This window comes from Doryrhamphus excisus, unplaced genomic scaffold (genome assembly GCF_037039965.1).
Source record: "Doryrhamphus excisus strain RoL-2023G ecotype Guam unplaced genomic scaffold, RoL_Dexc_Guam_v1.1 HiC_scaffold_24, whole genome shotgun sequence".
NCBI lineage: Eukaryota > Metazoa > Chordata > Actinopteri > Syngnathiformes > Syngnathidae > Doryrhamphus > Doryrhamphus excisus.
Genome location: NW_027621862.1, coordinates 3,770,001 through 3,785,682, shown reverse-complemented (window position 1 = coordinate 3,785,682; position 15,682 = coordinate 3,770,001). Strand labels below are relative to the sequence as shown.

The window sequence follows — 15,682 nt, the reverse complement described above, 5'->3', positions numbered from 1 at the left end:
ATCAACCAAACAATACACTACCAATGTATGATGCAGAATATAACAATATAATATTATTATTACATATATTAATATATTATTAATACATATATTAATAATTTATTATTGTTATTATTATTATTATTATTATTATTATTATTATTATTATTATTATTATTATTATTATTATTATTATTATTATTATTATTATTATTATTATTATTATTATATAACCAACTACTATGCAAGCTCAAAAGACTCAGTAAGTGGTATGTATGAATGTGAGTGTGAATGGTTGTTTGTCTATATGTGCCCTGTGATTGGCTGGCCACCAGTCCAGGGTGTACCCCGCCTCTCGCCCGAAAACAGCTGGGATAGGCTCCAGCAGCCCCCCACGTAACCATCGTAAGGATAAGTGGTAGAAAATTAATTAATGAATGATTAAGGGGAAAAAAATCTGATACTGATATCAACTGATATTACATTATTATGCTGATATCCGGCCTCCCTAATCAATGCTTTTTAACCTACAAAGCATGTGTGTTTATTTTCTGCTTACCACAGTCTCGCTCATCCGAGTTGTCCCCGCAGTCATTATCATGGTCGCACACCCACTTCCCGGGGATGCACTGCGCGTTGTCGCATCGGAACTCGCTCTCTGTGCAAGGCCTTGGCTCTGGAAGCACACAGTTTTTTATGAGTCATTTTTTCATGAAATCATGAGCAGGTAAAATGGAAGAAATGTAGCGCACGGCAGTCTCTTTCATCCGAGCCGTCGCCGCAGTCGTTGGTGCCGTCGCACTTCCAGCGGATGGGGACACAGCGGTGGTTGTCGCAACGGAAATCGCCCTGTGGGTCGCAGGTCACCTCCTCTGTTGGAACGATATAAAGGCTACTGAATGGAGTTTCGTGGTCGTTAAACACGCATGGTCATGTGGTTTGTAGTACTGACCGCAGCCTTGCTCGTCACTGTTGTCGATGCAGTCGTTGGTGCCGTCGCATCTTGCCCATTGAGGAATGCAGCGGTAGTTCGTTTTGCAGGAGAACTCGGTTTCATCGCACTTGTAGTCCGGGCCCACTAAGAGAGGAAGATCAGAAGGGTGAGTAGACGTTGGAGAAAAAAAGCAGCAAAGTCCGCGTTACTCACTGCAGGTTTCGTAAGGTTCGTCCGATCCGTCACCGCAGTCGTCCTGCGCGTCACAGACATAGCTGGATGGCAGACAGTTGCCATTGGCGCATTGGAAGTCGCCCGGTCGGCAGGTTCTCTGGGCGCAGGTCTCGGCGTCCTCGTCGCTGCCGTCAGAGCAGTCTTTGAAGCCGTCGCAGTGCCAAGACATGGGGATGCACATCTTGTTCTTGCATTGGAACTGGTTGACTTCGCATCGGTGGTCACCTGGAGCCATTTGAAAACTCATAATGCTTCATTTTCTAACTTTAATAACGATATTGTTCAAGTACGTAGCACAACAGGAGACTGCTGTGAATTGGAGCATTTACGGTAAATAAACAAGAAATACAAATAATACAACATTTGAAACACTTATATGCTAGGACTACTTTAAAAAGCCATAGCATTTCAGTATGTGGAATCAAACTATGGAATGGATTGAATAAGACCCTCAAACAATGCACAACGATGAGCCAATTCAAGAAACAATACAAGCAGTTGATGTTTGCTAAATACAAGGATGAAGAGTCTTGAACCAGTCATGATGTGCTATATATATATCACTATATTGACACTTACTATGGTACCCATTATGTCATTGGATGCTCATATCACCTTGTACTACATTGGTACATGACAAAAATTAAATTAAATTAAATTAAATTAAATTAAATTAAATTAAATTAAATTAAATTAAATTAAATTAAATTAAATTAAATTAAATTATTATTTTTTTTAAATTAAATTAAATTAAATTAAATTATTATTTTTTTTAAATTAAATTTAAAAAAAATTATTATTTTTTAATTAAATTATATTAGGAAAGCAGGAAGTGAACAAATGTAACAGTTACTGATTGTAAAAGTACCATAAATATATTACTATATTGACTGTTACTATGGTACCCATTATGTCATTGTATGGTCATATCACCTTGTACTTCGGTGCGTGACAAAAATAAAATAAAATAAAATAAAATACAATTAATTTTTAAATTAAATTAAATTAAATATAAAACAAACAATTACATTATATTAGGAAAGCAGGAAGCGAACAATGATGTGCTATATATATATATATATATATATATATACGTATATATATATCACTATATTGACAGTTACTATGGTACCCATTATGTCAGTGGATGGTCATATCACCTTGTACTTCGGTACGTGACAAAAATTAAATTAAATTAAATTAAATCAAATTAAATTAAACAAAAAACAAACAAACCTTAAACTATATTAGGAAAGCAGGAAGTGAACAAATGTAACAGTTACTGATTGTAAAAGTACCAGATGGAGGGGTAGGATTTAATAAGCTTTGCTTCTTCCTACTCCTTTTGGACATGTGGAACTGTGAACTGATTATGTGATGCATTCAATTGTAATCTGATGCATGTTCAAATGAAATAAAACCATTACCATTACCATTACCATTACCATTACCATTACCATTACCATTACCAAATAAAGTTGTGAGTGGACATACTGCAGAGAACGGCGTCCTCATCGGAACCATCGGGACAGTCTGGATGGGCGTCACAGATGAAGCCAGGATAGGTGCAGTTTCCGTCTTTACATTGGAAGCGGCCAATGGGACAATAACGTGGAGGGCAGGTCTGAGGTTCATCTGAGCCGTCTCCGCAGTCCGATTGGCCATCACACTTCCACCATATAGGAATACACCTAATCATATATTATCATTAGATATTTGGTTCTAAGTTACACGACCAAAAATATGCTTTCAGACCTCTCATTGTCCCCGCAACGGAACTGGGTGCTGGAGCAGTCGGCAACACACTGGATCTTGAAACCCACAGATATGCCGATAAAGTTATCCGGACACTCACACGTGGCTTTCTGACCACCCGGCCCAATCAGACACAGATGACTACAGGTCAGGGTGTGGGACGAGCAGGGGTTCTCACCTGCAACGTAGGAAGTAGATTAGATGATGAGCTACTGTCCAGGTCAGAACCTGAACCTGAACCTGAACCTAGCATGAAGTTGTTGTTAAAATGTGATTGTAATGTTAGCACTAGCTCACATAGCTATGCTAGTGTTGCTATTGTTTGTGTCCTCTTGTCCCACTCCTTAATGCAGTTCTTCTCAATTATTGTCTTTCATGCCCCCCTAAGGGACAGAAATCTGCAAGGTCTGCATTGAAATGAGAGCTTTTTGTGTGCCCCCAGGGGGAGGTCCGCCCCACTATTTGACAAGCACTGCCTTAATGTATAATGTATATATATAAAATATAGTATAAGAGATAAAGGAAAATACATTTCTGGGAATCACAATAGATGAAAATATGAGCTGGAAACCTCATATTACAAATATACAACATAAAGTCGCCAGAAATATTTCAATATTGAACAAAGCAAAATTTGTTCTCAATCAGAAATCACTCCACACTCTTTATTGCTCTCTGGTTCTACCATATCTTACTTATTGTGTGGAAATATGGGCTAATAACTATAAAAGCAATCTTCACTCGCTAAATGTACTGCAAAAAAGGTCAGTAAGGATAATTCATAATGCCGCCTACAGAGAACATACTAACTCCTTATTTCTAAAATCACAAATACTTGCTGACATAGTTCATCTTCAAACAGCTAAAATAATGCATAAGGCTAAAAATACCAATACCAATTACCTAAAAATAAAATATCATCCAATACTTCTCTACAAGAGAGGAGAAATATGATCTCAGGGAAGAACTACATTTGCTAGCATATTGCTATATGCTAGGACTACGTTAAAAAGCCATAGCATTTCAGTATGTGGAATCAAACTATGGAATGGATTGAGTAAGACCCTCAAACAATGCACATAAAAATTAAAAATTAAAAATTAAAAATTAAAAATTAAAAATTAAAAATTAAAAATTAAAAATTAAAAATTAAAAATTAAAAATTAAAAATTAAAAATTAAAAATTAAAAATTAAAAATTAAAAATTAAAAATTAAAAATTAAAAATTAAAAATTAAACTATATTATGAAAGCAGGAAGTGAACAAATGTAACAGTTACTGATTGTACCAGTACCAGATTAGGATAGGGTAGCTTAGGGTAGGATTAGGGTAGGATTTCATAAGCTTTGCTTCTTCCTACTCCTTTTGGACATGTGGAACTGTGAACTGATTATGAGATGCATTCAATTGTAATCTTATGCATGTTCAAATGAAATAAAACCATTACCATTACCAAATACTTTTGCCCATCTGTGTACAAAGTATCTTACTTTTTGGTTGCCTGTACGGATGGACCACATGAAGGTCATAAGGTCGATGTGTGTTGTTGCCCATGACCACGCGACCTTCACCGGTGTATTTATGAGCCTTTTCCAGGTTGTGCGTATTCCAATCTGTCCAGTACACCACGTCCTCAAAGAGCGACATTGCAAAAACATGTGGCAATGAACCAGCAATAGCTCGGTGTCGATTCTTGCCATCCATGTCTGCGAAGCTGCAAAGGGTGAATAAGTGATAGATCAGACACTAAGAATCACACAGCGAGTGACTTATATGTGAACTCACTCTAGGAAGTTAAGGTGGGAATCAGCAAAGAAGATCTTGTTGGTGGTGTAGTCTATAGTCAGAGCATTGGGCCACTCCAGTTTGGCTGTTATAATGGCGGTGACATTTCTTCCATCCATGCCTGCCCTGCCGATATACGGAGTGTCGGCCCAGTCGGTCCAGTACAGCCATCTGTGAAAACAAAGAAACTAATGAATCATCCGTGCTTCGCTGATATCACAATTGTGGATGATTCATATTTGCATGTACCCATATTTGGGGTTCACCGCCACGGCACGAGGTCGGGTAATGGTATAAGTGTTGTTTCCATTTGTGAAGTGGCCGGTGATCAGCTTCTTCATGTAACGCCCATCCAACTCCATCACATGAACGGCGCCATAGTAACTGTCCACCCAGTACAACTTCCTGCAGTGCAAGAAAAAACACTCCCATTTCTAACTGTGAGGCGATTTTAACCAATCAGAAACCTTAATTCCTTAATTTTCTACCGCTTTTCCTCACAAGGGTCGAGGGGGTGCTGGAGCCTATCCCAACTGTTTTGGGGCGAGAGGCGGGCTACACCCTGGACTGGTCGCCAGCCAATTACAGGGCACATATAGACAAACAACCATTCACACTCACATTCATACCTATGGACAATTTGGAGTCGCCAATTAACCTAGCATGTTTTTGGAATGTGGGAGGAAACCGGAGTACCCGGAGAAAACCCGGCCAGAGATGACCGAGGGTGGAATCGAACTCAGGTCTTCTAGCTGTGTGGCCTGCGCGCTAACCACTCAGTCCATAATAGTCATTAAGTTTCAAAAATTCATAAATAAAGTAATTGATCGCTGTCTTGTGGTTGACTATAGCCTATTATTAGTCAAATCAAATACTGCAATACATTCATTCATTTTCTACCTCTTATCCTCACAAGGGTTGCACGGGGTGCTTTCTATGGGCGAGAGGCGAGGTACACCCTGGACTGGTCGCCAGCCAATCACAGGGCACATATAGACAAACAACCATTCACACTCACATTCATACCTATGGACAATTTGGAGTCGCTAATTAACCTAGCATGTTTTTGGAATGTGGGAGGAAACCGGAGTACCCGGCGAAAACCCATGCATGCACGGGGAGAACATGCAAACTCCACACAGAGATGGCCGAGGGTGGAATTGAACCCGGGTGTCCTAGCTGTGAGGTCTGTGTGCTAACCACTCGAGCCGTTTTTGTTATCATGTCATAATAGCTAACCACATGACCACCGTGCACCCCCTGTTTTATTTATATATGGGCTCACATTCATACCTATGGTATCACCAATTAACTATGGAGTTAATTGGAGTTAATTAACCTATGGAGTCACCAATTAACCTAGCATGTTTTTGGAATGTGGGAGGAAACCGGAGTACCCGGCGAAAACCCACGCATGCACGGGGAGAACATGCAAACTCCACACAGAGATGCCAGAGGGTGGAATTGAACCCTGGTCTCCTAGCTGTGAGGTCTGCGTGCTAACCACTCACCCACCGTGCAGCCCCAATAAGAAAACCTGAAGAAAGTAATTTCTGGAAAATAAATTAAAAAATATGATAACCCTACCTTCCGACCCAATCAAGCGCCAGACCTTCTGCTCCGAGGATTCCGTTATCCACAAGTACCTTCCTGTCGCTCCCATCAAAACGCATCCTCTCAATCTTTCCCACGCCGGCATCAAACCAATAAAGCATCTTCTCGGAATAATCATAATCCAGAGCCACCACGTTGGAGAGCCCTTGCAGGACTATGCTGAGCTGAGATCCATCCGTGGTCAAGTTGCGGATGTAGTAGCGATTGGTGTACAACAAGAACGGTTTGATACCGCTGTTCTGCCGACAGGTACGCCCATCAGGTTCTCGCAGGTATCCCGGGGCGCATTTGCAGTAATAGGATCCGGCGGTGTTCTCGCAGATCTGGCTGCAGACGGACGGCGTGGTGAGGCACTCGTTGATGTCCTCACAGGCTTTGCCGTCAGGCATGAGTTGGTAGCCGGGGTTGCAGGAGCAGAAATAGCCGGTGGGGGTGTCCGTGCACAGCTGGGCACACTGGTGGACTGATGGGTTGCTGCACTCGTTGATCCCTAAAGGGAGAACAAGGGTCAAGCTTGTCTTTAACTGAATTGATTATTTCATAAAAAAAAAAAAATAATTTAAAAAATAATATATAATAATAATAATATAATAATAACAATATATAATAAAATACATAAAAAATACATTATAATTATTATATTATTATTAATAATAATGATATAATAATAATTATTATTATAATAAAAGATTGAATAATTAAAAAAATTAACAAATGACATTACAGTATATAAAAGTACATATTTTACTACATAAATAAAATTAAAAACTATGTTGAAAATTACTTACATTTAAATATAATTGAATAATTTACAATAACAATAAAAGGCAATAAAAAGTAAATTAAATTATTTAAAATTATGTAATAGTGACTGAAAAGGATAATATTAAAAATGTAATAAAGTAAATTAAATTACTTAAAATTATGTAAAAGTGAATGAAAAGGATAATATTAAAAATGTAATAAAGTAAATAAAATTACTTAAAATTATGTAAAAGCGAATGAAAAGGATAATATTAAAAATGTAATAAAGTAAATTAAATTACTTAAAATTATGTAAAAGTGAATGAAAAGGATAATATTAAAAATGTAATAAAGTAAATAAAATTACTTAAAATTATGTGAAAGTGAATGAAAAGAATAATATTAAAAATGTAATAAAATTATTTAAAAGTAAACTAAATAATGCTGTAATTGAATTATATTAAATAGTGTAAAATAAAATGAAATAATCCATCTCAATAAAATAATTAGGACTAAAAATAACAACTAGGCGGAATAATTATAAACTCGGTTTGATCATTTTTACTGTTCAATAATTTTTGGAAAATATTTTAGTGAATATTTAATGTCAATATGATTATGATGACTGTCAATATGAGTCGAGTTTCTCACAGCAGCCTTTTTCGTCGCTGTTGTCCTGGCAGTCCTTCACGCCGTTGCACACGCTCTTCCCGTCGATGCACTCGCCCGACTTGCACAAATACTGATGCGGTGCACACGTGGGCTGCGGCGAGACGCACAAGCTGTCCGCTTCATCCGAACCGTCCAGGCAGTCGTTGGTGCCGTCGCAGGTGTAAGCCGAGAAGATGCAAGCTCCGTTGCCGCAGGTGAACTCGATGCTGCTGCACGTGTCGTAAGTACAACCCAGCTCGTCGCTGCCGTCCCCGCAGTCGTTCACACGATCGCAACTATGGTAAAAAAGCAATATTTATATTATTTCTTTTTGGTGCTAATATCAACATATGCATATATTTTACTCACTGGAAGGGAAGGTAGATGCAAAGGCCGTTTGCACAGGCAAACTCGTTCATGTGGCAGGTCCGATTGGGGCAGTTTTGGAGCTCATCGGCTGCATCAGCACAGTCTTTCTCCCCGTCACATACTAAGTTTAATGACACGCATCGCGGATGACCCGGGTACCAGGTAGGGCAGGTAAACTGGTTCGAACTGCATGTACGCTGACCTGCAGACAAGAGTACACATAATTAGTTCACAGTTCCACATGTCCAAAAGGAGTAGGAAGAAGCAAAGCTTATTAAATCCTACTCCTCCATCTGGTACTTTTACAATCAGTAACTGTTACATTTGTTCACTTCCTGCTTTCCTAATATAGTTTAATATAGTTACATTTAAATTTAATTATTGGTACGTGACAAAATTAAATTAAATTCAATTAAATTAATTTTTTTTAATTAAATTTTATTTTTTTTAATTACATTTTTTTTAATTAAATTTTATTTTTTTTTATTAAATTATTTTTTTTAATTAAATTATATTAGGAAAGCAGGAAGTGAACAAATGTAACAGTTACTGATTGTAAAAGTACCATATATACTATATCACTATATTGACAGTTGCTATGGTACTCATTATGTCATTGTATGGTCATATCACCTTGTACTTCGGTACGTGACAAAAATTAAATTAAATTAAATTAAATTAAATTAAATTAAATTAAATTAAATTAAATTAAATTAAATTACATTTTTGTCACATACCAAAGTACGAGGTGATATGACCATACAATGACATAATGGGTACCATAGTAAGTCATCAGTAACTGTTACATTTGTTCACTTCCTGCTTTCCTAATATATATTTTTTTATTTTATGATTTTTTTCTAATTTATTTACTAATTTATTTCATTTTTTTAATTAAAAAAAGTTTGGTTATTGGTTATTTTTAGCCTTATGCATTATTTTAGGGCATGTAAACAGGAAGAAGCAGAGCTTATTAAATCCTACCCCTCCATCTGGTACTTTTACAATCAGTAACTGTTACATTTGTTCACTCCCTGCTTTCCTAATATAGTTTAATATAGTTACATTTAAATAAAATTAAATAAAATTAAATAAAATTAAATAAAATTAAATACAATTTAATTTTTGTCACATACCAAAGTACGAGGTGATATGACCATACAATGACATAATGGGTACCATAGTAAGTCATCAGTCGTCAACTGTTACATTTGTTCACTTCCTGCTTTCCTAATATAATTTTTTTAATTTTATTAATTTTTTAAAATTTATTTATTTATTTTTTTCATTTTTTTAATAAAAAACGTTTGGTTATTGGTTATTTTTAGCCTTACACATTATTTTAGCTGTTTGAAGATGAACTATATCAGCAAGTTGAAGTATTTGTGATTTTAGAAATAAGGAGTTAGTATGTTCTCTGTAGGCGGCATTATGAATTATCCTTACTGACCTTTTTTTGCAGTACATTTAGCGAGTGAAGATTGCTTTTATAGTTATTAGCCCATATTTCCACACAATAAGTAAGATATGGTAGAACCAGAGAGCAATAAAGAGTGTGGAGTGATTTCTGATTGAGAACATTATTAAAGTTTCTGACTCAATGCAGTAATATGATCGTATGAATGTATCTAATATTAAAAGCTAAAATCAACACAATCTTGTGATAAAAAGTGCAATCTAACCACAATCCAGCTCCGGAGCCTCGTCACTACTATCCCAGCAGTCGTTGTTGCCGTCACAGACCATGGACTGAGGGATGCAGTTTCCGTTGGTACATGTGAACTGGCTGGCGCTGCAAGTTCTCACATTATGTTCTTTAACACAGGAAGGAGAGTTGACATCATGAATCAAGTGTCTCAGCCCGCCCACTGATGTGTCACATATCAGTTTAAAATAAACTCACCGCATGTGGGGGGTTCATCAGTACCGTCAGTGCAGTCGTCGTAGTAGTCACACACCCAAGAGGTGGGGATGCATTTGCCGACGTCGCACTGGAACTCGTCAGAAGGGCACGTGCGACTCTCTGATCGGGGTTTTTTGCAACACAAATCGACATTTTTAGAACTTTTAGAACCCACTGCCAGACTTCCGGTAAAAAGTGATGATTTGTTTACCACAGAAAAGAGGGTTTTCGTCGCTGTTGTCGCCGCAGTTGTTGTACCCGTCGCACAGTTTGTTGGGATAGATGCAGATATTGGTGGTGTCACATTTGATCATGTCCGACGGACACTTCCTGTCAGCTGAAGAGGGTCAATAAAGGCTAAGTACCAGATACTGATACACAGTCGCAAACGTGTAATTATCGATAAATAATAATTAAGACTAACGGCAGTTAATTTCGTCTGAGGTGGCATTGTCGCGACAGTCGTTGTAGCCGTCGCAGACAAAAGAGGCACTGATGCATCGTCCATTCCCGCAGGTGAACTCGGTGTCCGGGTTGCAAGTCGGGAACGGGCACCCGTCCTCGTCGCTGTTGTCGCCGCAGTCGTCCATGTAGTCGCAGGCGTAGCTGAGCGGCACGCAGCGACCATTGTCGCAGGTGAATTGCGAACTCGAACAGGTGTGGAAAGCTGCGATCAAGGAGTAGAAGTTGTATTTTCGGTTTGCGTGGATTTGAACCGCAAGATAGTACGCAAGCCCCCTCACCGCACACTCTCTCCAGCTCATCCGTGTTGTCCTTGCAGTCGTCGTAGCCGTCACACTTCCAGCTAGCTTTGATGCAATTGCCGTTGAGACACGTGAACTGGTCGGGCTGGCAGCGCTTGCCGTTGTCTTGGATGCAGTCTTTGCCATTATTGGCCAAGTACCACTTGCCCTCATGGGGGCACTGACACTCTGGTCCGACTGGGCCTGTTCGGGTAGGAAAAGAACTGCTTCACACAACAACAAAGGAGGCCAAACTTAGTTGCATGCATATTATCACAGAGCAACAAGTGGCGCCAAATGGCTCCCAAGTCAGAGCTTTTCTTCCCATCATCCCATAAACCAAAGACATGCATCCACTGGAAAAAAGTCTTGAAGGGTTTTTAGCCAATTAGCATAACAATGCACTTTTTTCCTTCATTCATTTTCTACCGCTTATCCTACTGCCAGCCAATCACAGTCGCTAATTAACCTAGCATGTTTTTGGAATGTGGGTGTGAGTACCCAGAGAAATTATTATTATTATATTATTATTATTATTTATAAAAACTATAATTTATTTTATAATTGTATATATATATTCTGTTTATCAGCCAAAATACATTTTTGGAAATTTTTTATTGTATTTTTATTATTCATATTTTAACAAGCTCCTAATATGACATCTGATGAGGATTTGGAAGATTTCCCTAACCACCTGTTCCCAAAATTGACCTTGATAGGAATCCTGAATTAAGGAAAAAATAGGTTTCTTGCACTTCCTGTCCCAGGAACCTAAAGTTTGGCTATTTGGTCAAAACCCACGCATGCACGGGGAGAACATGCAAACTCCGCACAGAGATGGCCAAGTCTCCTAGCTGTGAGTCCTTCGCGCTAACCACTTGAACTACCCCGCTTAGCTTATATTTGGCTTAAAAAATATGAAAACACTGTGATTTTCTAGAAAATGGACACTAGGATATCCTATCCTTCTGTCTTACCAGATATACAAACATGGCTACATCCGCCGTTGAACTGCATGCAGAAACTGGAGCAACTCTCCTGCTTGGATGCGGCGAAGACGTGAATATCGTTGGGCCGGTACTGAAGATCTTGGGCCAACACGGTGACACCGGAACCATCATCTTTCCCTGCCCGGAAGACACCCCTTTCCGTCCAGTCGGTCCAGAAGATGTCCTGCTTGAAGACTGTCATGGCAAAGGGGTACTGCACACCCATCACGATCACTTGCCTGTTTGCGCCTGTCAGCGTTGAGCGTTCGATTTTGTCTCTGCGGTAAAGGGGAGTCACTTAGAAACCGTTTAATTATCGGTTATCACATGGTTTGTCTGGTATCAGGCCAGGTATCATGCCCCCAAGTGTCAGTATCAGCCCGAGACCGAAGGTTGATGACATAAACTGTGTGTTCACGCTCGTGTGCTGTTCTCTGATTGGTTGTTTCACATGCACGATACCAGAGCAGCGCTCTCTGAGTGGACAGCTACGGGGGCTGATACTGGACATGGTTAAACTCTATATTTTATCAGTATCACTGCCCTGGGCTTTGACACAGTATCATTTCGGCCTTTTCCCGTATCATTCATGGGCGGTAACTTCACTTATCACACAATATGTGATAAGTGATAACTTCACTTATCACACTATGTGATAAGTGATAACTTCACTTATCACACAATGTGATAAGTGATAACTTCACTTATCACACAATGTGATAAGTGATAACTTCACTTATCACACAATATGTGACAATATGTGATAAGTGATAAAGTTATCACTGATCACATATTGTGTGATAAGTGAAGTTATCACTTATCACATATTGTGTGATAAGTGAAGTTATCGCTTATCACATTGTGTGATAAGTGAAGTTATCGCTTATCACATTGTGTGATAAGTGAAGTTATCACTTATCACATATTGTGTGATAAGTGAAGTTATCACTTATCACATATTGTGTGATAAGTGAAGTTATCACTTATCACATAAGTGAAGTTGTTACTTACCACATATTGTGTGATAAGTGAAGTTATCACTTATCACTGCCCTGGGCTTTGACACAGTATCATTTCGGCCTTTTCCCGTATCATTCATGGGCGGTAACTTAATTTATCACACAATATGTGATAAGTGATAACTTCACTTATCACACAATATGTGATAAGTGATAACTTCACTTATCACACAATGTGATAAGTGATAACTTCACTTATCACTCAATATGTGATAAGTGATAACTTCACTCATCACAAAATATGTGATAAGTGAAGTTGTGATAAGTGAAGTTGTCACTTATCACACAATATGTGATAAGTGATAACTTAACTTATCACATACTACAGTATTAATTGTCCCTGTACCCTAGAAACCGGCCATGAATGATACGGGAAAAGGCCGAAATGATACTGTGTCAAAGCCCAGGGCAGTGATACTGATAAAATATAGAGTTTAACCATGTCCAGTATCAGCCCCCGTAGCTGTCCACTCAGAGCGCGCTGCTCTGGTATCGTGCCCGTGAAACAACCAATCAGAGAACAGCGCATGAGCGTGCCAGTATCAGTCACTGATACTGACACTTGGGGGCATGATACCTGGCCTGATACCAGACAAACCATGTGATAACCTATAAGTATCATGAATACAGTAATCCCTCGCCACTTACTGTGAGGCATCAGCCCAGTACAACATCCTCTCCTCGAAGTCAATGGAGAGACCGTTGGGTGTGGATAAACTGGTGTTAATGATGGGAATCCGGAAGTTTCCACCTAGTGTGGCTCTTTCGATTTTAGCAGGGCTTCCCCAGTCAGTCCAGTACAGATAACTGAACAAAATATACACAGTTAATATCATCATTATTACCATCGAGAACTGGTTTAAGTTTTACCCATAACAAGGGTCCACTATGATGCCTCGGGGACGGTTCGCATGAGCGATGATGGTACGGTTCATCCCGTCCACTCCTAATGATTGGATATTCCTGCGATAGTAGTCGGTGTAGTAGAGGCGTTTATGGATCCAGTCATACGCCAAACCCTCTGGGTCATCCAAATCTGGACAGGAAATCAATTTACATTAGAGAAACAATACCGTAATACCGAATCATTGTACTTGGACTCACTGGAAGCGATGATGGTTGGCGAGTTACTGATGGATGTGGTAGTGATGTATCCAATTTTGCTCCTGCCTAAGCCCATGTACTGGGTGAAGAAAACACGCCTCTCCTTGTAGTCAAAATCCAATGCCATCAAGTTGTAGCCCAGGTTCACACTTGGGAAAGGACTGCTGTGATCCGCGGGGTCCAGTCTTACGCTATTCAATGTATAGTCTGTGGTAAAAATGAGAAAATCATCTTGTCCGTAGCCGCAGGTTACTCCGTTACTCAGGAGCGACCCGTGAGCGCAGGCGCATTTAGGGTGGTCCTGGTCTGGTATCGCAAAGCAGATTTGCTGGCAACGGCCATTGTCCTCCTGACATGGGTTGAAGCCAACCTGGTGAGCCGATGTTGGTTGGACATGGGGGTCAAAAACGGCCACATCCGACACACCTTCGAGTTTGTCTCGAATGACCTGAAAACATAAGACAATGTGGTCCACTGTTATTCAAATGTGAGTTAACCCTTTCATGCACGAATTATAACCTGTAATTATAACCAATAGAAGGAATGGACAGATATTCCTCCCTTGCAGGAAGTGTTTTTGTGATGCTTTAGGTATGGAAAAAAAATTATCACCATTCATTCATTTTCTACCGCTTTTCCTCACGAGGGTCGCGGGGGTGCTGGAGCCTATCCCAGCTGACTTTGACTGACACCCTGGACTGGTGGCCAGCCAATCACAGGGCACATATAGACAAACAACCATTCACACTCACATTCATACCTATGGACAATTTGGAGTCGCCAATTAACCTAGCATGTTTTTGGAATGTGGGAGGAAACCGGAGTACCCGGAGAAAACCCACGCATGCACGGGGAGAACATGCAAACTCCACACAGAGATGGCTGAGGGTGGAATTGAACCCTGGTCTCCTAGCTGTGAGGTCTGCACGCTAACTACTCGACCCCTGTGCAGCCTTAAATTAAATTAAATTAAATTAAATTAAATTAAATTAAATTAAATTAAATTAAATTAAATTAAATTAAATTAAATTAAATTAAATTAAATTAAATTAAATTAAATTAAATTAAATTAAATTAAATTAAATTAAATTCATGTGGGAATGTGGGAGTTTCCTCCCACATTCCAAGTACCCGAGTACCCGGAGAAAACAATTTGGAGTCGCCAATTAACCTAGCATGTTTTTGGAATGTGGGAATGTGGGAGGAAACCGGAGTACCCGGAGAAAACCCACGCATGCACGGGTTTTTTCCCTGCAAGAGTCTTCCAGAATAGAAGGAATGGACAGATATTCCTCCCTTGCAGGGCACATCTGCACTTTTTTCAACCATCTTGTTTTTCGAACGGTTTTTTTTTTGCACTTACAATAGTTGACCAATGAGTGGCAGCGTATATCATAACACACTAGTGTCCACTGTAGTGACCACTGTCCCAGAAAGGGTTAAATTCAATTATAATCAAACAGTATTATGTCTCCATAGAGTCTGTTTATGAGCACCTATCCACTTTTTATGCCGCTTATCCTCACTAGGTTTGCAGGATTATGCTGGAGCCTATCCCAGCTAACACCCTGAACACCCTGAGCAACAAATGGAATAAAAATCTATCACCTAGCTCTGGAGAGAAGAGACAGGTACGGTTCTCACCTCCGTCTGGTTCGTGTTGGCTGGATCTTTACTGGCCTGTAAAAGCTTTGCTAGCCTTTTATCCACCCACAGCATGTTGTTTCCAAGTATAGCCACCCCCACAGGCATCGGAATACGATTCCCGTAGCGGACTATGTGCCGCTGTGAGCCGTCCGGAGCCATACACGAGATCATGTCCAGAATGTCATCGGTCCAGTACAGGAAGTCGTTAGTGT

General features: G+C 39.4%; 1 protein-coding gene across 1 annotated transcript in view; it reads right to left on the bottom strand.

Moving 5' to 3' along the window:
• Positions 1–15,682, bottom strand: part of lrp2b (low density lipoprotein receptor-related protein 2b) — a 58,746-nt gene that overhangs the window by 13,085 nt on the left and 29,979 nt on the right. Inside the window, exons 39-60 of the mRNA XM_078788662.1 lie at positions 15,468–15,682; positions 13,824–14,271; positions 13,590–13,755; positions 13,368–13,526; positions 11,689–11,978; positions 10,712–10,915; positions 10,393–10,635; positions 10,180–10,305; positions 9,969–10,088; positions 9,748–9,879; positions 8,066–8,267; positions 7,697–7,992; positions 6,275–6,791; positions 4,937–5,092; positions 4,688–4,858; positions 4,393–4,616; positions 2,903–3,080; positions 2,642–2,838; positions 1,127–1,372; positions 932–1,057; positions 732–851; positions 539–655 (exon numbers count right to left, since the gene is read on the bottom strand). The exon at positions 15,468–15,682 is cut by the window's right edge and continues 258 nt beyond it. Of these exons, the coding sequence (XP_078644788.1) occupies positions 539–655; positions 732–851; positions 932–1,057; positions 1,127–1,372; positions 2,642–2,838; positions 2,903–3,080; positions 4,393–4,616; positions 4,688–4,858; positions 4,937–5,092; positions 6,275–6,791; positions 7,697–7,992; positions 8,066–8,267; positions 9,748–9,879; positions 9,969–10,088; positions 10,180–10,305; positions 10,393–10,635; positions 10,712–10,915; positions 11,689–11,978; positions 13,368–13,526; positions 13,590–13,755; positions 13,824–14,271; positions 15,468–15,682 (4,653 nt within the window). The remainder of the gene's footprint in view (positions 1–538; positions 656–731; positions 852–931; positions 1,058–1,126; positions 1,373–2,641; positions 2,839–2,902; positions 3,081–4,392; positions 4,617–4,687; positions 4,859–4,936; positions 5,093–6,274; positions 6,792–7,696; positions 7,993–8,065; positions 8,268–9,747; positions 9,880–9,968; positions 10,089–10,179; positions 10,306–10,392; positions 10,636–10,711; positions 10,916–11,688; positions 11,979–13,367; positions 13,527–13,589; positions 13,756–13,823; positions 14,272–15,467) is intronic.